The 25,284-nt window shown below is 42.1% G+C and overlaps 1 protein-coding gene across 3 annotated transcripts; it reads left to right on the top strand.

The window, feature by feature from the left end:
• The first annotated feature begins 1,070 nt into the window (after positions 1-1,070).
• On the top strand, positions 1,071-24,141 carry slc4a5b (solute carrier family 4 member 5b). Of its 3 annotated transcripts, XM_076986514.1 has the most exons (23): positions 1,071-1,503; positions 3,050-3,176; positions 3,618-3,778; positions 3,892-4,047; positions 4,406-4,501; positions 4,853-4,908; positions 10,346-10,503; positions 10,774-10,861; positions 11,110-11,264; positions 11,421-11,549; positions 11,667-11,841; positions 12,764-12,897; positions 13,136-13,407; positions 13,658-13,713; positions 14,665-14,856; positions 15,187-15,300; positions 16,345-16,506; positions 16,702-16,880; positions 16,985-17,057; positions 18,691-18,759; positions 18,859-19,032; positions 19,322-19,486; positions 19,712-24,141. In XM_076986514.1, exons 1-23 carry the CDS (start codon positions 1,392-1,394, stop codon positions 19,718-19,720), a joined length of 3,012 nt encoding a protein of 1,003 aa, XP_076842629.1. In that variant the 5' UTR covers positions 1,071-1,391; the 3' UTR covers positions 19,721-24,141. The 3 variants fall into 3 exon arrangements, with proteins under 3 accessions (XP_076842629.1, XP_076842632.1, XP_076842631.1); XM_076986516.1 differs by lacking the exons at positions 1,071-1,503; positions 4,406-4,501; XM_076986517.1 differs by lacking the exons at positions 4,406-4,501; positions 16,985-17,057; positions 18,691-18,759; ... (1 more) ...; positions 19,322-19,486; positions 19,712-24,141 and having other exon boundaries at positions 16,702-16,884.
• Positions 24,142-25,284: the final 1,143 nt, after the last annotated feature.

The raw sequence follows: 25,284 nt of genomic DNA, 5'->3' as shown, positions 1-25,284 counted from the left end.
CACCGTGGTGGTGCATTACTACAATATGAAGAAGGCAGCTAGGTAGTTTTACTGGACTGCCATACAACATGTAGCATTTTTCACAGTACTGTCTATAAATGATACGATCTTTCAGGCTTAGTTATCAAAAAGAATCATAGAAAATTCAAGTTGAAGGCAGTCTCCTGCCTTTTAATGTAGCCCCATCCCATGATATTCTTGGCAGTGTCTTATAAATTATTGACATGGTAACATGATCCTTCATATTACATTGCCATTTGAATTTGATGCACCTAGCCACACTGAAGACGTGTTTTGTTCCTCACTGAAAGCTCCTTAAATGGTCTTTGGCTGGTGTGTTATGAGGTGACATTCTACACACCAGTGCTGGATTCAGGTGTGATTTACCTGGTTAAGGTCTGTGTTTTTGTTTGTATGATTCTCCTGTTTTTGTCTAGTAGATAATCAGTGATGGATTATTTGCATGTTGTCATATTCAGTACATACTTGAAACAGTTATGCATGAACAAGTATGTCAGCCCTGTGGGAGTCAGTATAATTAGGCCCCAACAATCAAATTATGACCAAATGTTAATAATTTTAGATAAGGTTAGAAAGAAAACACATTATAATAGCGGTATGTATGAATGTATGTGATAATTTTTTTACATTCGCATGGTTATTCATGACTTCCAATTTTAGTGCACTATGAATATGAGGTGACACTTTGATTACCATTCATCAACATGCAGAAAATCTGAGAATACATGAATCAACTTACCTTTATGGATTAAACTCTTCTTTAAAAAGCTACATGCTTGCAAAGTCCCATCTTCACGGTTAGTATAATAATTTAGTAATTCAAAACAACTTGCCCGGAAGAGTGTGTAAGTGTGTAAGAGTGTGTAAGTGTATCTTGGCTGCATGAACAGTATGTATTGTATTTAGAATTGTAGAGGTTCTTTGCACTGTGGGATCAACAAGTCTACAAAAATACAAACTCCACCTCCGAATCATACCAAAGGAAAACTTCTGCTCTCTGGAGGTAGAAGAGGAGAACTCACTACAAGTGGAGGAGGAGAGCTCTTGTTCAGTCTTTCATGCATAGGGCTCTAGTCTGCTCTGGATTGTAGCTTTGCTAACGCTCCGGCTGACAGCAAAAAACAGCAGTGTGAAGAAAACTGAGTGGAAGGCAAGAGAGCACAATATAATCATCAAGAAATGCCAAAATGGTGTAGAAGATATTAAAGGCACAAAGAAGTGGTAGACGAAAGAAGATAAAGTTTCTAAAGGAGAATAATTAAGAAGGACAAAGGAGGAAAAGAACGAGAGATCTGTGACCAGGCACATGTGCCAAATATCCCTGAAATATTCCTGAGCACGTTCTTGAACATTTATCAAATAACACAAGGATGGATCAGGGAAGTTCTGACTCAGTATCTGCATCACAAAGTGTTCTTGACTCTGTTTCTCCCTTCTCCTCTAGTCTGGACTCTTGCACTACTCTACCGGGCATCTTCGAAGGTAAACCCATGGCATTTGATGGTAGTAGTAACAAATCTACTTAACTCCTGTTTTCATCTCAGGCTGGTACATATTTACCCTTAAAGGATTGTATACTACTGTGCCCAAAGTGTTTTGACAGGGTAGAGTCTGCTTCTCTTCATTTAGACTTTTAAAAATTGTTTGGTTTTTGAGATTGTTGTTGTTGGTAGCATTAAAATAATTCCTTAGTCCATCTTTTCATAGTCTATAATAATGTCCTTTACATGTTCATATGAGGTTCCTTACAGATGACGCGATCTCTGCTTTGAATTCAGTTGAAGTGTGCTTTAAGCATAGCAAGCTCAATCAGCCAAATGTCTGCCCTTTGAAGTGCTGAATCATTCATTTTATCCTCTTGTTTGAATGACAAACAGCTAAAAGTATGTCGCGACCATATAATTGTATTTCTTAACTGAGCACAGTAAACTTTCATTCATTGTTTTAAATAACTCAAAATAGAAAACAAAGCAACAAGGTAATTGATGACTGAAAAGTGTAAAGGCTTTTAAAAAATGCTAAAAGTGGCATACCACAGTCAGATACACCCGTGCTTATGCTGTGGGATCAGTCGGATTACAAAGAGCCAGCACCTAGAGAAAAACACTGTGTGTGTGAATGTGTGTGTGTGTGTGTGTGCGTGTGTGTGTGTGTGTGTGTGTGTGTGTGTGTGTGTGTGTGTGTGTGTGTGTGTGTGCGCAGTGATTATCCTTTGAGCCCTCTGTGCAGGCAGCCAGGGTACTGAGGAGCAGTCTTACACTTACCCAGAGTGCTGTAGCCCATCCATGGAGACTTTTACTGTGAACACTGATTTGCTATATGAAGTTGGTGTTACTTGTGATTCTTATAGTCAACATTAATTATGTGTGTTTGACTTTGAGTTTAGCACAGCTACATAGAGTCTGAAATTAGATTTAAACAGTTCCTTCAGTGGTAGAAGAGGAGAATATATAATTATATGATTTTTTTAGTAAACAAAGAAACTAATAAATGAACACAAAATCATATTCATTCATGTTTATTTTTCTTTTATCGTGTTATAATTTCAAAGTCACCCTGGGACAGGTTGCAGTGTATAGATTGCTCAGTATACACCAAGGTCTAGTTTTTTGGCACCTATGAACAACAAGCTTTGTGTCGGTTTAGCAGCTAGAGTGTTCACTGCTGAAGTAACAGAGATATGCAAGAACAGGCTGAAAGCACTGGAATGACTGAAGTCCTGCATTTCCTAGCTGGAGCTCAAAGTTGAAGCAAAACAAATGAAATACTAAATATGCTGACAGCTATTAAATTTAAGAAACTTTTGACTGAATGAAAAAGTGAAACTGAATGAATGATATTTTTTATATTTAGCACTTTATGGTTTGCTAATACATACTAATATGTTGGTTCTTTTGTCTTAGGAATTTTGGATTGAACATGTCATCACTTTGATCTGTGTTGATCAGGTGTTGATCTGTATTAAACCCTGTGACGTGTGTGTGTGTGTGTGTGTGTGTGTGTGTGTGTGTGTGTGTGTGTGCACCAGTCTCTTCCACTGCAGAGAGACTGCGTTGCATCCTTAGAGAGGAAGATGGCCGCACACCGACACTGTTCACTGAGATGGACACACTGCAACAAGAAGGTGGTGAACTGGAGTGGAGGGAATCGGCCAGGTGATACGTTCTCTTATAACACACCGAGTACAACTAGCCATATCTACACATGCACACACACACAGTGCGCCTAACCATTTCTACATATGCACACACACACAGTGCGCCTAACCATTTCTACACACATTTAGAAACATGTACATATTAACATAATTTTTCTCCTTATAAATTGTGCAAATTGAATGCATTGGTTCATCATTTCAGATGTCCATATACAAAAACCAGTGTATGAGTGTACAGTTGTGAGCTGAACAGACCTGAGTAAACCTTTATTTTGATTACCTTACAAGGGTTTTCCCTGGTGCACAGTTAGGGAATAAGAACGCACATTGTGTGTTCATTTCAGTTGTGATTCTGCTGTGTGGAGATCAACATTGCTCCTTCTACAAATAATCAAACACAATCTTTATTATACTGTTGAAAGCTTTTCTGTCCCCTCAGGTGGGTGAAATTTGAGGAGAAGGTGGAGGAGGGTGGAGAGAGGTGGAGCAAGCCCCATGTTTCCACGCTGTCACTGCACAGTCTGTTTGAGCTACGGACCTGCTTGCAGACTAGTAGCATCCTGCTGGATCTGGAGGGCTACTCGCTGCCTCAGATCGTCGGTGGGTTTTACCATCCAGCAAAAGAGGATGCCCAGCCTCAGGACACTGAGGCACTGAGAGAAATGCCTTTCTTAAATATTACCATTGAGCATCTGTATCTTTCTTGTGTCCAGATGAAATAGTAGAGAAGCAGATTCAGGATGGCTTGATCACTGCAGAGCTCAGAGAGAAGATCAGTTTTGTCCTGCTGAGGAAACATCGACACCAGACCAAGAAGCCCATCCATCGCTCGCTGGCTGATATCGGAAGACCCAACCTTTCAAACAGAGGTCTCGTTTGGACATGGATTTTGTTAGTTGTCATGATGAGGCTGTGGAGTCACTACAGCAGCTACTGCAGCCTCCTCTCTGTCCTACCTCTCAGACAATCATTAAAAACAGGCAATTAACAAATAATCAAAGCAATATTCTAATGATCACTCTCAAACTTTCTTCCAATTAATTGGTTCTTTTTAATTATTTTAGATTTCTTCATAGTTTGTATTGATTCTTTCGTGTCACCTCATTTTGTCTGTCCCTGTCATTCCTGCTGGTTAGTCTCTCTGTCTCTTTCCATAAACCTCTCTTGCTCCCCCTTTCTTCCCCTCCTCTCCCCATGTCTTTCTCTCTGACCCCTGGTCTGTATCAGACTGCCCTCCATGTAGTAGCCCAAGCTGTGTGTCCAACTTCCACCATTCCACTGAAGACCTGCGAGGTCACCAGAGTAGGAACCTGAGGGAGCTTTGTGAGTCTATGCTTCTGCCATGACCTGGTGCCCATGACTACCAACATCTCATTTTCTGTTCTACAGGTCCAGCTCTGCCTTTTTACTATGATTGATCTTTCAGCAACACACAGAATGTCTAATGACCAAGAATGGCTGTTATGAGCATGCATTTAGAGCTGATGATTTGTTTACCTGTTTGTATGTTTGAGATATAATGATTATTGTGATAATGCCAGATTTGAATCATATAACATATTGTGACTGATAAGCTAGTTAGTTGTTGTCATGGACACTGAATAAATCTTGTGCTGTTATAATCAGGATAGATTATGTAATTATCTCATAATTATGTAATTATCTGTATTTCAGATCATGATCAGAGTCGTAGTATGAATGACATCTCAGTCACTCTGAACACTGACCAGGTATGGGATATTTTTTCTAGGAACAAAAAAATATGAAAACCATACTTGTGTATTCTGTGTGTTTATGTTGATAAAAGGGAGTGTTCATTAGGAGGGAATAAGCAAGAGGTCTCAATCTCTGATGAATCTGGCCTCAGTTGGTACAAGCTGGAGAGTTTGTGGTAATTTGGACATGTTGGGGACTGCAGCCTAGCCCTTCACAGGACCATGAAGATGGCACGGGCTATAGATCATTACGGCAGGGGACATGCAGGAAGTGGAACATTCCAGGTTAAGGGAGTGAGAGGACATGAAATCACAGGGTCTCTTCCAATATCCGCCACATCATATAGACAGCACATCAACACCAAGAGAAGGGTGCTTAATTCTTTATTTTCCTATGTTTTATTTCTTAGATTGTTCCCATAATTAAATAATCTGGAATAGATACAACATATTGAAGTCAGTTCATGTGACATTCTGGACGCAGCATGTTTGTGGGGATCAGACGGCTACAGTGCACACTGCTGGAGTTCAGAGTAGTAGTTATCACCTCCCAGTATGAGCCTGAGTACAGTTTAATGACTTTCTGCCCCTTAGAGTGACACACACCACTCACTCTGATGTTTTCACTCCCTCTCTGCATGTGACACACACCACTCACTCTCACTCACTCCCTCTCTGCATGTGACACACACCACTCACTCTGATGTTTTCACTCCCTCTCTGCATGTGACACACACCACTCACTCTGATGTTTTCACTCCCTCTCTGCATGTGACACACACCACTCACTCTCACTCACTCCCTCTCTGCATGTGACACACCCATTCACTCTGACGTTTCCACTCCCTGTCTGCATGTGAGACACACCACTCACTCTGACGTTTCCAATCAATCTCTGCATATGCCGCTCGGCCTGATCACATTTCATCAGCTTCAGCGGCATTCTTTGAGTCAGAGTGGTATAAGACAAACAGCAGTTAATCTCATAGTGAAATGTTGGAGAAAGGATTTTCAAAATCACAGATTTCCTCTTATTAATTTATTATTATTATTATTATTATTATTATTATTATTATTATTATTATTATTATTATTATTATTATTATTATTATTATTATTTATTATTATTATTTATTATTTATTAGTTATTTATTCAGCAGGTTTGGGCAGTCAAGTTGCTAGACCACATACCACTGCATTAATGTGTGAAACCAAAATAGGGATAAATTCAAATTCAAATTTCCTCACTAACTTATTAACATATTGAAACTAATGTAATTATCTCATTTACTCCAGGGAACCTAAATTCATGATTGACCATCATCTAATCAGAAAACAATCTTATGGTCACTGGTGACCTTTCAATGTCTACATGTACTTCACCAGACAGTCTGGTGACGTGCTGCATGTTCATTGCATAGGTAATGCATAGGCCCTGTTAAATTGATCTGTAGATTTATGAAACAAATGTTTTTGTAAAATCTCTCTTTATAGCAGTACAGTACATAACCATAGGCTGAGTTAAGCAGCTGTTGGAGCAACCACACACAGGCACAGCAGTAACTCCACCAGGCTTTAGGATGAGATGTATTCTTTGAATGAATTTTCTTTTCCCCCTATTTTGCATTTCTATTACGTATTTTATGGTCATAACCTTTACTAATATCTCTATGTTTATTTGACTTGCATTCTTGTCTTCACATTTTAAGAGGGATACCTGTTGGACAACTAATGTTTTTGTAAACATCACATTGCTCCTACACTTTTATGGAATTTTCGGTGTCAGGCATTGCACGGTTTCCTTTCACAAATACAGGAAATTACTTTTTTGTTATCAAAGCTGCTTTTCTCAGCCAACACTCTGAGCTCTAATCCATCTGTGATTTGTTTGCTTCTCAGTGTATTAGAAATGTCTGGTTTTCCCAAATGTGCATTTCTTATGTTAAGAATCAAAATTACTTGCTGCGCTTTTACAGACAGATCTTATGTCTCGGTGTGGATTTATTTGAACTGAATCCAAGGGTCTGAGGAAAAGATATAAGAATCCAGATCTGCAGCTCCCTGCTGATTCCCAGAAACTGGAATTATCTGACAAATATCTACCACTATTATTTGTCCCAGATCTACACTAAAACACAAAACATCTAAACACAAAAGTACTATTTGAATACAATATTCTTTAAAGAAAAACCTCTGGACACAAAAATTGCTATTCCATCATTCATTCAGAAACAGAATGATCAAACTGACTTTGTACTTATTTTAAAGTGGTCTTCTGTAATACTTGGTGATATAGGAGAAATGTTCTTTTTTTACTGGATATAGAGGGCACAGTAAGTCTAGTGTACCGGTGGCACACAAAGTAACAGTCTCCCTTCCCAATAACCATGGTTTGATATTACTACGCAAGCCAACCAATGTAATTAACATTTCAGTATAACTATAGCATTTCTACGTATCCTATGTCCATCCCACTCTCACCTATATGTGAGCATGTATGTTGACAGGGTAGCAAAGGGCCACAAAAGAGGCAAGTCAGGGCCAGAGAGTGAGACTGAGAGAAGGGAGCTTTTTTATATTTCCGTCAGAAAGAAACTCTGAAACCAGCATTAGGAGCTTAAGAGGCGATTTTAACCTAAGCACTAACCATTCCACAGACACATGCTCTGTGGGGACATACAAACTGTGATTGTATGTGTATATCCGTATGTACCTAAATAAACCCTCAGTGGTCATAATACCAATGTTGTGCTATTATTTTATTAATAATACTCTTAAGGAGGTTGTTCAGCACTGCCGATTCACCTCAGTGTTCTGTACTAATTACAGAACCACTTACTTTGCAGTGTACAATTGTCAGCGCTGGCTCCAGGGCTGCTTTGGGCCTGTAGGTGGGGCCTGGAGGTGGAGGTGGGCCTAGAGGTGGAGGCTCTAGGCTTGGGCCTGGAGGTGGGGGAAGCTCGCGAGTCAGCTCTTGTTGGTGCAAATAGCAGGGATGACCTGCACCTGTCTTTCTTTCTACTTTCTACTTCTCACCGCTGAGTTGTTTGTAGCCTCTTACTATGCATTTGCAGCCAGCCTTCTCATTTGGTACAGAGTTGCGCGGATTTTCATGGTTTCACTTCTGCGCCGCTCCCTGGCCTATCTCAAGCTTTCCTTCGCTGTTTTTTTCCGCTATCCATTTTCGTTGGTTGTTTTGGGAAGAGTATTTTGCGCTTTGCTTGCTTTAGAGAGCCAGATACTTCCCTTGGCATCTTTGTTTGTCTCTTTGTTTTATTTTTATTTTTTGTTGTTTTTTTTTTGTTTTACGCATTGCGATTTTTGGCGTCTTTTCTGTTGGTCGCTCCTGTTTTTCCCGTACCTCGTCTTTTCACTCTTCTCCTGCATCGTTTTGGCAGAGGACCCTGAGGAGTGTAGGTTTTTTTTCTGGCAGCAGAGAGCGGTTGGGGATCCAGCACTCTGATGACAGTTTATCAAGAGGGGCTTAGCGAAGAGCTTAAGGATGAGTTAGCTCTACGAGAGTCATCCTCCGACATTGAAGCTCTTATCAAACTTTCAGTGAGGTTAGATAACCAACTTCGTAAGCATAGACAGCAGCGGCAGCCCCAGCACCTATTGGCACTGCTGGGACCCTTCCGCTGTGTGACTTAGATAACAACGGCGAGAGTGCGGCGGTGAACAGCCTATACAATTAGGGACCCCCATCTGTCGCAACAAGAAAAGCAGGCTTGGATACAAAAAAGCCGGTGCCTGTATTGTGGTGAGGCGGGGCTTAAGAGTACCGGGTGCCCTAACATTCAGGGAAAAGAGCAGGCCCGGCAGGAGGTGGGGAGGCTCTGGCGAGTCTTGCTAGTCCTTCCCGGCTATGTGGTCTGACGCTCTTTGTGACTCTGTCATGGCGAGGGGTGTCAGACAACAGGTTGCTAGCATTTGTTGATTCGGGGGCTGCTGGCAACTTCATTGACGCTTCCCTGGCCTCCACACTAGGGTTCCCGCTGGTGTGCATGGACACACCTTTCTCGGTGGCTGCAGTGGACGAATGAGCCCTCACGTCAGGAATGGTATCTAGTCAGACTATTCCTCTAGACATGATGATAGGGAAACATGTTGAAACTATCACATTGTATGTGATTAGTGCTTCCAAGACCTGGTTGATCCTCGGTTTTTCCTGGCTCCTACATCATAACCCGGACATCAACTGGCTCAAACTGTTGGTCAGGCATTGGGGTTCGGTATGCCAGGGGTCCTGTCTGACGGCAAGCCCTCCAAGCTCTGTCTATAGGACCGCAGGAGCCACTTGACTTAAAGTCAGTTCCCACGGAATAATACTGGTTACAAGAGGTCTTTAGTAAACGAAAAGAGGTGTTTTTACCTCCTTACTGTCCCTTTGACATCGCTATCGACCTCCTATCCGACACAAGCCACCCCAGGGGTCGGCTCTTCTTGCTTTCAACTCCTGAGCAAAAGACCACCCTGGGGCTCATCCAGCCTTTAACCTCACCTGTTGGTACGGGGTTGTTTTTTGTGGGGAAGGAAGATGGGGGGTTGAGGCCGTGCATTGATTACAGGGGGCTCAATAAGATAACAGTTAAAGACAGCCACCCATTGCCGCTTATGCCTACTGCATTTGAGGCTCTGCAGCAACCTACTATTTTCACCAAATATGACCTGTGCAGTGCCTACAACTTGATTCGGATGCGAGAGGGGGATGAGAGGAAGACCGCCTTCATCACCCCCTCAGGTCATTACGAATATTTGATGATGACGTTTGGACTCATGAATGCACCATGCTGTGTTCCAGCATTACATAACGTAAATGAGGTTTTGAGCGAAGCCCTGTATCAGTATGCTTTCATCTACCTTGACGACATACGGATTTATAGACGGCCCCGTTAGGAGCATGTCGCTCGCTCACTCCAGTTGCTTCTGGAGAACCACCTCTATGATAAGCTAGAGAAATCCACCTTTCATACTGAGGATCTCATTCCTAGGGTTTCTTGTGTCTAAAGGTAAGCTGTCCATGGATCTGGCAAAAAAAAAAACTGGCCCATTGGCCCATACCGACCTCTGTCCGACCTTCTCTGAATTTTCAAGTGGCTTCACTTATGCGTTGAGTCTTTTCTGTTGTTCGCTCCAGTCTTTCCTGTACCACATATGGTGTATTTTTTCTATTCACTCTTCTCCCACATCATTTTGGCAGAGGTTTTCATTTCTTGTTTCTTTTGTGGTTTGGCAAGTGGGTTCACCCTGTTTATGTTAAAAGCCCGCGATGTTTAGACTGTCACTCTAATCACATCAATACAATAATAAGGTCTAATGTAGTCCTTGGACCAGCCTCATTGGTGTACTAAATGCCTAATAGAGATTATAAACTACTTGATTTTACTAAGAAACTATGTGTTCTTACTTCTGAAGTTATAATGGTTTACTTCACTATAATTTTGATCGCCAGCTCAAGAACAAGTTCATGAAGAAAATCCCCAAAGACGCAGAGGCATCTAATGTGCTGATTGGGGAGGTGGACTTCCTGGACAAGCCCTTTGTGGCCTTGGTCCGTCTTGCTCAAGCCACTACATTAGGTGGCCTGACTGAAGTTCCTGTGCCAACCAGGTGACAAGCTCATTGCAGCTTTCTCAATTTTACGAGTCTGTATTCCAGTCACGAGCATTGTGCCTTTCAGCACTATATGTTGTCTCAGTACTGTACATTTCAGCACTATATGTTGTCTCAGTACTGTACATTTCAGCACTATATGTTGTCTCAGTACTGTACATTTCAGCACTATATGTTGTCTCAGTACTGTACATTTCAGCACTATATGTTGTCTCAGTACTGTACATTTCAGCACTATATGTTGTCTCAGAGCTGCTCTTTCCCCAGGTTTCTCTTTGTGCTGCTGGGTCCTCATGGTAAAGCCAAGTCTTACAGTGAGATTGGCCGTGCCATTGCCACTCTCATGGTTGATGATGTAAGCATGAGCAGAGCTATTATGTCCCTAGATGTAATCAGATATTGTTATAGAGACATGTATGCTAATATGTCTCATTTATATAATGTTGGTGATAAAATATTGTCTTATAATAATATAATCCTATTAAAAAAATCTCCAGTACCGTTTTAGTCATTGTCAAACTATGAGTAATATGAGTAATAATTTAATGACAGCCCAAAACCATATTTTCTTGTAATGAAGTTTCCCACATTTGGTCTCTCCAGCTCTTCAGTAGTGTGGCATATAAGGCCAGAGATCGTGAGGACTTTATTGCTGGAATTGATGAGTTTCTGAAGGAGGTGATGGTGCTTCCACCAGGAGAATGGGACCCAAAGATCAGAATTGAACCCCCAAAGAATGTGCCTTCAGCAGAGATGAGGTATGGGTGTGTGAACATGTGGGAAGCATGTATGAACCATGGTCACATTTGTCATGATGCCTTCTGGACAATAGGTATGAATGACTACACTCTGGCTTAGAAGCTGTATTGTTAAAGGACTTGAGCTAATAAACTTACTTCATGCTCTTTGTGCAGGAAGTCAGTGTTTTCATTAAATGAGTTAGGGCAGGCAAATGGAAGTGTGGGAGGAGGATTAGCAGTGGATAAAGATGAAGAACTGCCAGCCACTCAGCTTATGGGAGAAGAACTGACCTTCACAGGGAGGTAGGCTATGAAACCTTTCGACTCCGGCGCTTCGGTGCATTTGTGTGGAGAATGAGTTGTAACATTTGCAGTGGCTCTGTTCACAACTTTCAGTTTGACATTGTGTGTGTGATGTAGGTTCTGTGGTGGCCTTTGGCTTGACGTGAAGCGGAAGCTACCATGGCTCCTGAGTGACTTCTACGACGCCTTTCATATCCAGTCCATCTCAGCAGTGCTCTTCATCTACCTGGGTTGCGTCACCAATGCCATCACTTTTGGAGGACTCCTAGGAGACGCTACTGACAACTACCAAGTAATATTCTTTAGTAATGTGCAGTAAGACACTCTGGCACATCCTCCTCACCTCAGATCCTCTGAATAGGGCAGAACAGTCCTGAAGGTAACAGGGAAAGTAGACAGGAAAACAAACCAGTTTAAAGATTAAATATAACTCAGTAAATCAGGTGCAGTGCATTAGGGGTGTTGTTATCATGCACCTCTTCACTTCTCCAGACTGGCGCACTGCTCAAAGTCCAAGATGGATGCTGTGAGTACAAGTCACTGCATCCCCACTGGAGGGTAAAGGTGCCTTAGGGACATTCCACTCTCTCCTGACACAGCAATGATAGACATCCAAGGGTTTGGGTTCTGTATACATGAGTGTATAACTGAGGATTAAGTGTTCCTTCAGATGTTTTAACCAATTCTACGATGAGGGATAGGGTTGCCTTTAGAAATACATCAATAATCTTCAAAACTACTATCAGGTCATCATGTTCCCTGAACCATTTGAAAGCCATGTATTTGTTTCCATTTGTGGGCTCATCTGAGCATGTAAGTGTGAGGCTGATAGATAGGCCCAGTTTCTATAAGTGGCACACAGCTAGCTTCAAATGAACATTATTGTAAAACAATAATAGTTACATGTCATGATTGGGGAAATAAATCACCCAGTAAGCTTCATTAGAGTCCATTTTCATTCATTCTAGGGTTAAGTTTAGGGTTTGCATAAACCGTCGTGAAACATTGTGTGAGTAGTGATTTGAGAAGATGTGTCCATTCACTACATGTTCTGAATGAAGGGCATGTTAACAATTCAGAGAAATATTCAGAGAAAAGAAGTATTCAGAGAAAAGAAGGGGACATTTTGAATGTTACACACTTGAAGGTGAAGTCTGGAGCATCTTTTAGAACACAGTGACACTTGACTTGAACATTCCTCCTGGGTCCTCCAGGGTGTGATGGAGAGCTTCCTGGGCACTGGTCTGGCCGGAACAGTCTTCTGCATGTTTGGTGGTCAACCCCTTATCATCATAAGCTCCACAGGACCTATACTGGTGTTCGAAAAGCTGCTGTTTGAGTTTTGCAAGTAAGTGCAAAAGAGCATTGACCTTAAATCACACGGCGGCTTTGAATTTGCTCTGTTTAAGGAAAGTGATTTGAATTTTAGTTGAAAAATGAAATATATTTGACTTTTATAAATTTTCCCAGTTTTGACATGCGTTACGCTCAGCATTTCTTCTCCTGATGAAGATCCGACTTTAATTAGGTTTACGAGTGTCCTGCTGAGCTCAGTTGTCTTGGCCACATTGCCTTTACCCTCTCAGAAGTTACAGCATGGACTACTTGGAGCTGCGTCTGTGGATCGGTCTGCACACCTGCTTTCAGTGTCTGATTCTGGTGGCGACGGATGCCAGCTACGTGATCAAGTACATTACGCGCTTCACGGAGGAGGGCTTCTCCAGCCTCATCTCCTTCATCTTCATCTCTGATGCCATCAAGAAGATGGTGGAGGCCTTCCACAACTACCCCATCAACACAAACTTCAGGCCTGACTCCATCACAGCCTACAAGTGTGAATGCCTAGCCCCAGGGCAAGGTGGGCCTCAAAGTGGAAATGTCTTGGTTACATTTCATTGGCCATTTGGTGCGGACAAAGGAATGTGATTAGTGTTGGGTTTGGTCACCTTGCTTATTTGTATTTGCTGTTGTTGCACAAATGCTCAATTCGGTCATCTCACTCACATGTCATAGAGTTTCTCTATATAGTACTGAGAATAGAGACGGTGTCTTAGCTCACATTCTCACATCTTTTTGTATTCTGTATTATTCCTTTTTTCTGAACTCAGGGGTTCTCAATTCTTCATCTTCAGTAGTCTCAGACAATCTGACTGGTTCTGCATTGGTAAGACAACTGGTTCTGCTAACAGGACAACGGTGTTCATTGAATTATTGTTTTTTTGTTGTTAGTAGAGCAGAAAGTCAAATTTATTTATATATCACTTTTTACAACATACATTGTCACAAAGTAGCTTTATAAACACATGGGTACAGATCCCTAATGAGCAAACGAGTGGCAACAGTAGCAAGGAAAAACTCACTAGGTTGGATTTAGGAAGAAACCTTAGGAGGAGTCATATCGATCTTATTTTAAATGAAAAGAACTTAGCTAATAATTAAAATATTTGAAATGTCTTATCTTTGTTTAGATCATATATTTAGATTGCATCATGTGTTTAGATTGTATATAGGCCTATATATATATAACCTCTACCATCTGCAGTACAATGATCATATATTTAGATTGCATCATATGTTTAGATTGTATATAGGCCTATATATATATAACCTCTACCATCTGCAGTACAATGATCATATATTTAGATTGCATCATGTGTTTAGATTGTATATAGGCCTATATATATATAACCTCTACCATCTGCAGTACAATGATCATATATTTAGATTGCATCATGTGTTTAGATTGTATATAGGCCTATATATATATATAACCTCTACCATCTGCAGTACAATGATCATATATTTAGATTGCATCATGTGTTTAGATTGTATATAGGCCTATATATATATATATAACCTCTACCATCTGCAGTACAATGATCATATATTTAGATTGCATCATATGTTTAGATTGTATATAGGCCTATATATATATAACCTCTACCATCTGCAGTACAATGATCATATATTTAGATTGCATCGTATGTTTAGATTGTATATAGGCCTATATATATATAACCTCTACCATCTGCAGTACAATGATCATATATTTAGATTGCATCATATGTTTAGATTGTATATAGGCCTATATATATATAACCTCTACCATCTGCAGTACAATGCCACAGGTGTGGAGTGGAGCCAGATGAACAGGAAGGACTGCTTAAAGAATGGTGGCACCTTGGCAGGCAGTTCCTGCAGCTACATCCCTGATCTGGCTCTTATGTCCCTCATCCTGTTCTTTGGGACATACTCCATGACCATTTCGCTCAAGAAATTCAGATTTAGCTCATACTTCCCCACCAAGGTCAGACTAAATTTGTTTTGTTTGATCTATAATTGCTTTTTGTACTGGGCTATTTTTAATATAATATTGACAATAATAATGATTGCTGTTCTTAAGTGTTGTTTTTTTATTAGTGTTATTGTTGCAGTGTTTATATGTATACTTTTTATTATTGTATTGTATTATTAGTGATGAATTCTTGCACTGGCATAAAAACCAGGTTGTGATATTAACCGTGGCAGCCATGAGGCTCGTCCCTTTTCCTACTTTTTATATACACATATTTTTTGTTGAGTCTCTTTTGACCCCTGTTCCCATCTTCCCATCTTCCTCCATATCCCCCTTCCCCAGTTGCGCAACCTCTTTGCGGATTTTGCCACTGTCATCTCCATACTGGTCTTCTGTGGCCTGGACCACCTCGTTTCCCTGGACACTCCCAAACTGCATGTCCCCACTGACATCAAGGTTGCCCAACTCTCCTTCTCTGTCATAATCGTGTCCTCAGAAAGAAGACATTTTCTTCATATTTATACTACCTATCTGTTTCATAATGAACTTGAAATCTAATTATTTTGCATAATCAACTGTGGACTAGCACAGCTCTCTACAACAGTGTGAGTCCTGCCTGCTGCTCTTCTGCCTCTAACATGGGGTTAAGCTGTCTCCATGTACATGTATATATATGTGTTTGTCTTTCTCATTCTTACCTGTAAATGTGTATCTTCAGAAACTCATTTGTGATTTTGAAATCTTCACATCAATCATGACATTTGTTGGTCTTGATATGTTAACTGGGCTTGAAACACCTAAGCTTATTGTGCCCTCAGAGCTTAAGGTATGCACATGGTTAGTTATTCTTATTCTATTCCATGTCCTCAAGTGTTCCTTCGTATTACAATACTTCTTCTTCTTTCGGCAATTCCCATTTAGGGGTCGCCACAGCGGATCAAACTCCTCCATCTGGCCCTGTCCTGAGTGTCCTCCACTGACACACCAGCCACTCTCATATCCTCTACCACTGCATCCATAAACCTCCTCTTAGGTCTACCTCTACTCCTCTTGCCTGAAAGTTCCATCCTCAAGACCCTCCTACCAATATACCTCTCCTCCCTCCTCTGTACATGTCCAAACCATCTCAATCTCGCTTCTAACTCTATCTCCAAAACATGCTACATGTGCTAATCCTCTAATAAACTCATTTCTGATCCTATCCTTCCTCGTCACTCCAAATGTGAATCTCAACATCTTCATCTCAGACACCTCCATCTCCCTCACCTGTCTCTTTGTCAGTGCCATTGTCTCCAGTCCATACGACATAGCAGGTCTCACTACTGTCCTATAGATCTTTCCTTTCATTCTAGCTGACACCCTTCTATCACAGATCACTTCGTATTACAATACACTAGTTTTATTTGCTGTAAAAATATAAAGACCAGATTGCTAAGTCTGTTCTGGATCTTTGGTCTCACCGGGTCTTATCTACTTTGCCCTCTCTCTGTGTCACTGTAGCCGACCCGGCCAGATCGCGGCTGGTTGATCTCGCCCTTTGGGAAGAGCCCCTGGTGGTTGTATTTGGTCAGCTTCTTGCCAGCACTTCTGCTCACAATCCTTATCTTCATGGATCAACACATCACAGCTGTCATCGTCAACCGCAAAGAGAACAAACTCAAGGTTCAGAGGAGTGAATTAAAGAATAAAAGTTTTTTCTCTTAAACATCTAATTAGAGAACAAATGTGGTATTTGTAGACAAAAAGCAACCTGAAATATTACTATTATTTTATATTTGACCTGACAAAACTAGATTTTGTTGTTCTCCTTTTTGTATCGTATCCATTTTTTTTCTTCCACATGCTGCACTTGAGCAGAAAGGGTCTGGGTACCATCTGGACCTGTTCTGGGTGGGGCTGCTCATGGCCGCCTGCTCCTTCTTTGGGCTGCCGTGGTATGTTGCAGCCACGGTCATTTCCATTGCTCACATCGACTCTCTTAAGATGGAAAGTGAGAGCACTGCCCCAGGGGAGCAGCCTCAGTTCCTCGGTGTGCGGTGAGGGCCCCTTCCAGTAATCTTAAGTAATTTATCCTGTAAAATTGGCTGTATATATATTCTTGTATTTATGTGAGAAACAATAGTTGCTCTGCCTTTCCCAGGGAGCAGAGGTTAACAGGTATCTTGGTTTTTGTACTGACTGGAGCATCCATTTTCCTCGCTCCCATACTGCAGGTGAGCCTTGGCATCAGGATACCAACACACAGAAGTGTGTGGGGTATGACACCAGTAGTTGCACTCAGACAGAAGTGTGTGGGGTATGACACTGGTAGTAGCACTCAGACAGAAGTGTGTGGGGTATGACACTGGTAGTTGCACTCAGACAGAAGTGTGTGGGGTATGACACTGGTAGTAGCACTCAGACAGAAGTGTGTGGGGTATGACACTGGTAGTTGCACTCAGACAGAAGTGTGTGGGGTATGACACTGGTAGTAGCACTCAGACAGAAGTGTGTGGGGTATGACACTGGTAGTAGCACTCAGACAGAAGTGTGTGGGGTATGACACTAGTAGTTGCACTCAGACAGAAGTGTGTGGGGTATGACACTGGTAGTAGCACTCAGACAGAAGTGTGTGGGGTATGACACTGGTAGTAGCACTCAGACAGAAGTGTGTGGGGTATGACACTAGTAGTAGCACTCAGACAGATGTGTGTGGGGTATGACACTAGTAGTAGCACTCAGACAGAAGTGTGTGGGGTATGACACTGGTAGTAGCACTCAGACATAAGTGTGTGGGGTATGACACTGGTAGTAGCACTCAGACAGATGTGTGTGGGGTATGACACTAGTAGTAGCACTCAGACAGAAGTGTGGGGTATGACACTGGTAGTAGCACTCAGACAGAAGTGTGTGGGGTATGACACTAGTAGTAGCACTCAGACAGAAGTGTGTGGGGTATGACACTGGTAGTAGCACTCAGACACAAGTGTGTGGGGTATGACACTGGTAGTAGCACTCAGACAGAAGTGTGTGGGGTATGACACTGGTAGTAGCACTCAGACACAAGTGTGTGGGGTATGACACTGGTAGTAGCACTCAGACAGAAGTGTGGGGTATGACACTGGTAGTAGCACTCAGACACAAGTGTGTGGGGTATGACACTGGTAGTAGCACTCAGACAGAAGTGTGTGGGGTATGACACTGGTAGTAGCACTCAGACAGAAGTGTGGGGTATGACACTGGTAGTAGCACTCAGACACAAGTGTGTGGGGTATGACACTGGTAGTAGCACTCAGACAGAAGTGTGTGGGGTATGACACTGGTAGTAGCACTCAGACAGAAGTGTGTGGGGTATGACACTGGTAGTAGCACTCAGACAGAAGTGTGTGGGGTATGACACTGGTAGTAGCACTCAGACAGAAGTGTGTGGGGTATGACACTGGTAGTAGCACTCAGAAGCGTTTAAGTAAATGACCACTGCGATGCTTTTTTTTTTTGCATCTGGTCCATTGCAAGATATAATCTCATAAAACCCTATTAGAGCAATACACAGCACATACTATGTCCTTGCCTGGGCTTCAAGATAATTCTTATCCATAACTGAAGGGCTCAGGATTGATTAGAATAATTTAAACAAAAACAAAACTGTGAAGGAAGCAAATGTGTCTGAAAACAATTCTCAATCCCAGCTTTGAATTCAGTGCCCAAATCTCATGCATTGATTTTTACAATTGGGAATGTCAATGATCCATAGACATTAAGCTCAACAAGCATGTAAAATAACATGTCCATTTTGTAACCCTACATACAACCCCTTTGTTGCTTCATAATGTCAATATTATTAACCAGTTTCCTGCTGTCTCCCAGTTCATCCCCATGCCAGTACTCTATGGAGTGTTCCTGTATATGGGAGTAGCCTCTCTCAGTGGCATGCAGGTACACACACACACACACACACAGGTCTCACATAAATTATTTGCTCACATGCATTTGTTCATATACGTGTTATGTCTTTTGCTCACTCATATCATGTAGTTCTGGGAGAGGGTCAAGCTGTTCCTGATGCCGGCCAAGCACCAGCCAGACTTTGTTTTCCTTCGACATGTTCCTCTGCGTCGTGTGCACCTCTTCACCATCGTACAGATCACCTGTCTGGCTGTGCTCTGGACCCTCAAGTCCACTGTGGCTGCCATTGTCTTCCCTATCATGGTAAGATTCCAGCTGTTCACCTCCATCTGGAGCTGTTAGAGCAAGGTGTTAGCAACACCAAGGTTGTGGGTATGATTCCCAGGGAGGTCATACATATTGGTCATAAATATGAGCAATTGGCAAAATGCAACGAAAGAGTTTAACTTTCAAAATCCATAACATTCTGAATCAAATTAGTGTATTTCCTCAAAGCTGGGGGGGTGGGACTGAGCTGAGCTTTGAGGGGTGTGATTTTGCATTTTCAGAGCCCTTGACCACTTAATATGTCAGGGCTCTATTCCGCTTGCAGATTCTTGGACTGATTGTGGTCAGGAAGATGCTTGACCTGGTCTTCTCACAGCATGACCTGGCCTGGTTGGATGACGTCCTCCCCGACAAAGACAAGAAGAAGAAAGAAGATGAGAGAAAGAAGAAAAAGAAAACCAAGGGCAAAGATTGTGACGATGATGAAGAGGTTGGCAGATACCTTGTCCTGAACACACGTACACGAATGCTCTCACCCTCTTTCGCAGCCTAAAAGTGTGGTTGGTGTATGTTTTGCAATTGATTATTAATATATTAATATACAATATAAGTACTATTCATTTGTAGTGTTAATATTTAAAAATGTACTATTAGATGTAGAAATAATTTATTTTTAATTTATTAATACACTAATATTTCTCCTTTCGCTCCACAGTGTTGCTGAAAAGGCTCTTGTATAACATTTACTACAGTCTGTGTGTGCCACTACGTCTGACCAGCCCACTGCTTTGTCATTTGCCCTGGGGTTTCCAAGGCTGATGTATTTACTCTGATAAGGCCTGTTTTGCTGGATTGGCTTTCCTGTTGTTCGTTGCTTGTGTTGCAGTTGCGCTGTGTGTTATTCCCTAATCTGGGGTGTGATGACTCTGTGTGGGTACTTTGTGGTGACCATGTGTGGGTACTGTGTCTCCGCCAGTCGACATGTCCCAGCAAGAGTTCTCACTTGGTGAAGATCCCCATGGAACCAGTGCACCCACCAGTGGATCCACCAGTGCACTCACCAGTGCACCCACCATCCTACCCTGACCCCACTAACACAGGTCTCCCTGCACCAAACTGTGAGGAAATTTTAAAGCTTCTTCCACTATCACCATCCCACATTACCATGTGTACCCAGTGACAACATATAACCAAGTCTGATGAACAAGTCTGATGTATACACAACATACAACCAAGTCTGATGTATATACAGCATTCGACCCAATCTGATGTATACACAGCATACAACCATGTCTGATGTACAAAACTGATGTATACACCACATACATCAAAGGCTGATGTATATACAGCATTTTTCAAACTTGTTTGGTGAGTGATGGTGCTTGAAAATGAGTTTTTGATTAGCCACCATTTGATTTCATTTCAAGCCTTTTGGAAGCAACTAAATAAGCCTGAACCAAATGTAAAATAATATAATCTGAATATGAACATAAAGTGGCCACATTGCATTATTGCTGTTGTGCCTCTAACGTTGGGCAATAACACTGAATATTGCAATTCCTCAAAAATGCATTTTTGTGATCAGTTATTTGGAAATGTATAGTGTAAACCAGGGGTGCCCACAAGTTTTCAGATTGGCTACCATGTATGTCAATCTAAATACAACCGTCAGTGCAGATGGATGATAGCCTGTCATTCATCCTCTACTTTTTAATATCATGCGATCTACCCACACTTGATCGCGATCGACGTAATGGGCACCCCTGGTCTAAAGCTACTATAGTTTCATTCTGTAGTTACTGACATATATGTCCTATCATATATGCTTCATTCTTTCTTTTCATTCATCTTTGACCTGACTTCCCATATTGTGTGTGTGTGTGTGTGTGTGTGTGTGTGTGTGTGTGTGTGTGTGTGTGTGTGTGTGTGTGTGTGTGGGTGTGTGTGTGTGTGTGTGTGTGTGTGTGGGTGTGTGTGTGTGGACACAAAGAAGAATCACTCTTATTCTCCCTGCACGTCCCCTGAGTAGGACTTGAATCATAGGTACTGATCAATTTACATCCCGTACAGTGAGCTGATGGTGCCACATGGTAACTATACAGCAGGGGTAATCAATTAAATCTTTCCGCGGTCCATTTTTGGCAGATAGCTCAGACCTTAGGTCCGGGTTCGCGGTGGCGAACGAAAGCAGTTGAGCGGGGGGGGGGGTTGAACGTAACACTCGTCTGAAAATAAATTCTCCGTTTTAAAATATAGTCTCCCGTTAAAATTTTTTGGCATTTGGGTCCGTATCCAGTTAATCAGGAATGTGATTGGGTCCGGACAGGACGGCGTTCGGGTCCGGATCCGGACCGCGGTCCGCCATTTGGTGATACCTGCTATACAGCCAAAAAATGTATGGAATTAATATCAACATTGTTTTTGTCACGCTCTGCTTCCGTAAACAATTTCACACTATAAAGTGTTACATTTATACCATTTGGCAGACACTATTATCCATAGCAAATTTATTTGTATGACAGTGTGTATGCTCAAAAGTATGACTGTATCTGTTGCTATCCCATAGTGTTGGGGTGTGATTGACATTGAGGGACAGTGCGTGTGGATTTCTGGGATTTGTAGTGTTGGTTATAGGTGCATCTCTTCCTTAGAGTGGCTGTGAGCTTCATAAGCTTCAGGTGTTTTTGTGTTTATTTTTCTGTGCTGTAATCCCTGAATGTGGAGTAACTCCATCTAAACATGAAGGGTGGCTACTCACAATCTTCCTGCATTTTTTATTATGTTTTTCTTTGGTCAGAAAGGAGGGGCATGTCACCCCGAACCGGACACTAATAGTGAGAAGAAACAGAATGTCCCTCTTTTTCATACATGCTAACCATTTTGCTTTCACTGTTTGTGTCAGCAGTATAGGGTATTCTACACACCTGCAGTTAAATTTACATTTATAGGATTTGGCAGACGCCCTTATCCAGAGCGACTTATATTTTTATCTCATTTTTATACAAGTGAGCAATTGAAGGTTCAGGGCCTTGCTCAGGGGCACCTCAGTCATGGCCTCAGGTCTGGGAATCAAACCCACGACCCTCCGGTCACAAGACCAGTTCCCTAACCACCAGGCCACGACTGCCCAGTTGAATGCTAGTTGAATGAAAAAAAAACTAGCCATAAGTTCAAAAAAGGGTATTTGTTCTTAAGAGCTAACGTGACTCAGGCTGAATTCCAATAAATAACATAAATGTTAGCACAGTATTGTGGGATCAAATAAACACTAGATTGGTGACTTTGTGGAGGTTTGTATGTAAGAAACAGAACAGTATGAGAGATTGTGGTCTGCTACTAACCACTCGGTGCTGCCAGTGTTTTGGAAGAAATATATAGGTACATTCATACAGGACAAAATAGTCCTGGGTATCTAGGGGTATCTAGGGGATAAATACAATGATATGAGTCTCAGTTTGACTACAGATTGCAAATTTACAGTGGTGTGTTAAAAGATGCAGCTACTTATTTTTTTGTTTAGCAGAAGCATTATTCTATCTCAAATTATTAGTCTCAAAGTAAATTCTGCAGACTGATTCCTTGTGATTCTGGTTCTTTCCTTCTTACATGTTCTGAGGTGAAATGACAATGAACCTTGAAACATGCACATATATTGCAGCTATTAGTTTTAAGGAATTCACTTCTTTTTCATTTACCAGTATGATTTTGTGTAAAATCATATTTGGATTCCATATTTGGAAACAAAATTGGATGCTCCAACACAGATGGATCCTTTAACCTTGTTGAGAGCTTTGTATAGGTGAAGTGGTACCTGACTGTGCTCCATTTTGCTGTATAGTGGCACACTAAATTAGTGTTAATTTTAAGTGCACCCAATAACTGAATATATCCACCATTACAAATCTACCCCAAAAAAATTGTGACCACTATATAATTTGCTTGTTACCTTTTTTGAGCACACATACTAAATGCCCAGTGCCTCAAACACCAAGTCACATGATAGCTTGACTCTTCTCTCCATTCCATTGCTGAAAATCCTAAAATGCTTCTAATTCACGAGCGTCCACATACTGCTTCATTATCAAAGCATCATATTATCTGTACCCACCATTTGCCTCAAAGAATGCAGACAATGCAGTCACAGTCAAGGCAAATAATTATATGTAGCAGTAGAAATTATATGTGTACTGCAACTGGTGCCTCTGGTGAAACCACCCAATGAACCAACCAACCAATAACAAAAGAAACTCAGGGTTTCTGGGAAATGTGAATTTCCTCTTCCAAGAGATCACGTAGATTCACTATTTCTTCATGCTACATGTTTTTGTCTGTTGCACAAACAACCTCCACTGGCCTATCACCATGTGTCTATGTGCGACATGCTTAACTGTCATTCTTCCACACACTCATCACTGCTTCACAAAGTAATCCTGTGCATCTGTGTGGGTGCAATCTCTGGTCACAGTTCTTTCTCTGGTCCAGTGTCACTCTGCATGTGAAGATCTCCTTCCTACCTTCTCCGATTCAGCCTCCACTCCTTCAGTTTTCACTCTTCATACCAGCATTCAGACGGAGCCTGAATATGAGGAGACTTTCCCAGCAATGTAACAATGGCACTGACAAGAGCAGAGGCCACACTTTAAACCAGCATATAAACTGAAACAGTAATCTATGTTATCGGTTGACAGTGCCCTTTAAACACTAGACCTACTAAATGGGCAAGACAGGTGCTTCTGGCAGACATCCAGAAGTGAATGGCGTTAAATGTAGCATTCTCTGTAAGTAAGATGTCTAATACATTTAGACACTTAAAATATTCATCTAAGCCTGATTTTGCTTGGTTTGTTTTAGTTCGTTTGTTTTTACATAATAAATACAGAAGTTAAGTATTGAAATGTTATCGCTTCTCAGTAGTCCTTCTCAGTAGTCCTTTGAATACATTTAAATGAAAGAACCTAAATGTATAGGCTACTGACTGACCTAAAATGACATTTTATGTTTAATATGCATTGTGTTTAACCGCTGTGTAATTACAAGCAAAATGTTTTCTCTAGTGGCTTAATAATACTACTGATACATGTCTATGCATGAGCATATATGTATGAATTTGAAATGAATTTGTAAAGACATGTTAATGCATGTTAAAAATAAAGACATTTAAAATATATATAAATGTGTCTGGTTCTGAATGTGCTGTGCAGAGCTACTTTAAGGTGGGGTTATGAACATTCGTACCGCTTTAGCAATGCCCTACCGTAACACACAGCATGTGAAGTATGACGTATGTGTCACGGTCACAGCTCCGGACCCTTCCCTGTGGGCGTGTCGTTATGTCGTCTGCGTGCAGTTATGTCCATGTTTGTAGTTCCATGGGTGTGGGTTGTCTGTGAGCGTGTTCGTAGTTGCACCTGTGCCTTGTCTCGAGATCACGAGGGTTTGTGTTAATCACCTATTTAATGTGCAATCGCGCAGTGTCTTGTGCTCGTCTTTGTCTAAAGTTTCATGCCAGTGTGAGTGTTGTTGTTCTGTGCTTGCACTTTCGCATTGAAGCTGCGTGTTTTGTGTTAGTAAAAGTCTGTGTTTGCACCGATTCCGTTGTCTTCGTGTCTGCTCCTCCGCACGTCACAGAAAGACGAGCCAACAAAGATGCCAGGATACACGTCGGCACGCAAGAAGGGGAAGAAGAAGACCAAGCGCCATCACGCCTCTTCCCCTGCACGTCGTCGCGACGTGCAGGTCCCAGTCGAGGGGATGCAGCAGGACCGCGTGTGCGCCAACCTGCTGCGCCAAGCCCAGGCGGCTGAGACCGAGGCGGAGGCAGAGTGCTTCCAGCTGGCCGCATGGAGGGTGTGGAGCGAGCTGCACTGCCCTCCGACCCTGGCATACTCCGAGGAGGAGAACAGCGCACCGATCCTGGTATTCCCTGAGGAGTCCAGTGATCCCATAGTGGTGGGTGTAGGCGCCTTTGCTCTCACTCCCCCCGAATATGAGTTTGGGAGCGAAGACTGCGGAGAGGAGGAGAGTCTCCCTCCCTCCGTGTGTTCGGACGAGGAGAGCGAGGGCAAAGCCAGCTGCCCTCCCCCCACGTCTGCAGCTCCCCAGACGTCAGAAGAGGAGAAGGTCGGTCCCCCGTCATCAGTGTGCTCCGCGCCACTGGTGTACTATGGGGAGGGCGAGAAGGAAACTAGCCCCACTCCGATGCCAACAGGCACCCCGAAACGGCGGAGGATGAGGTCAGTCCTCCCCCATCTGTGTACTCGGAGTCCACAGTGTATTGCGGGGAGGGGG

The sequence above is a fragment of the Brachyhypopomus gauderio genome, unplaced genomic scaffold (assembly GCF_052324685.1).
Source record: "Brachyhypopomus gauderio isolate BG-103 unplaced genomic scaffold, BGAUD_0.2 sc47, whole genome shotgun sequence".
Lineage (NCBI taxonomy): Eukaryota > Metazoa > Chordata > Actinopteri > Gymnotiformes > Hypopomidae > Brachyhypopomus > Brachyhypopomus gauderio.
This window is presented reverse-complemented; position numbering and strand designations above follow the sequence as displayed.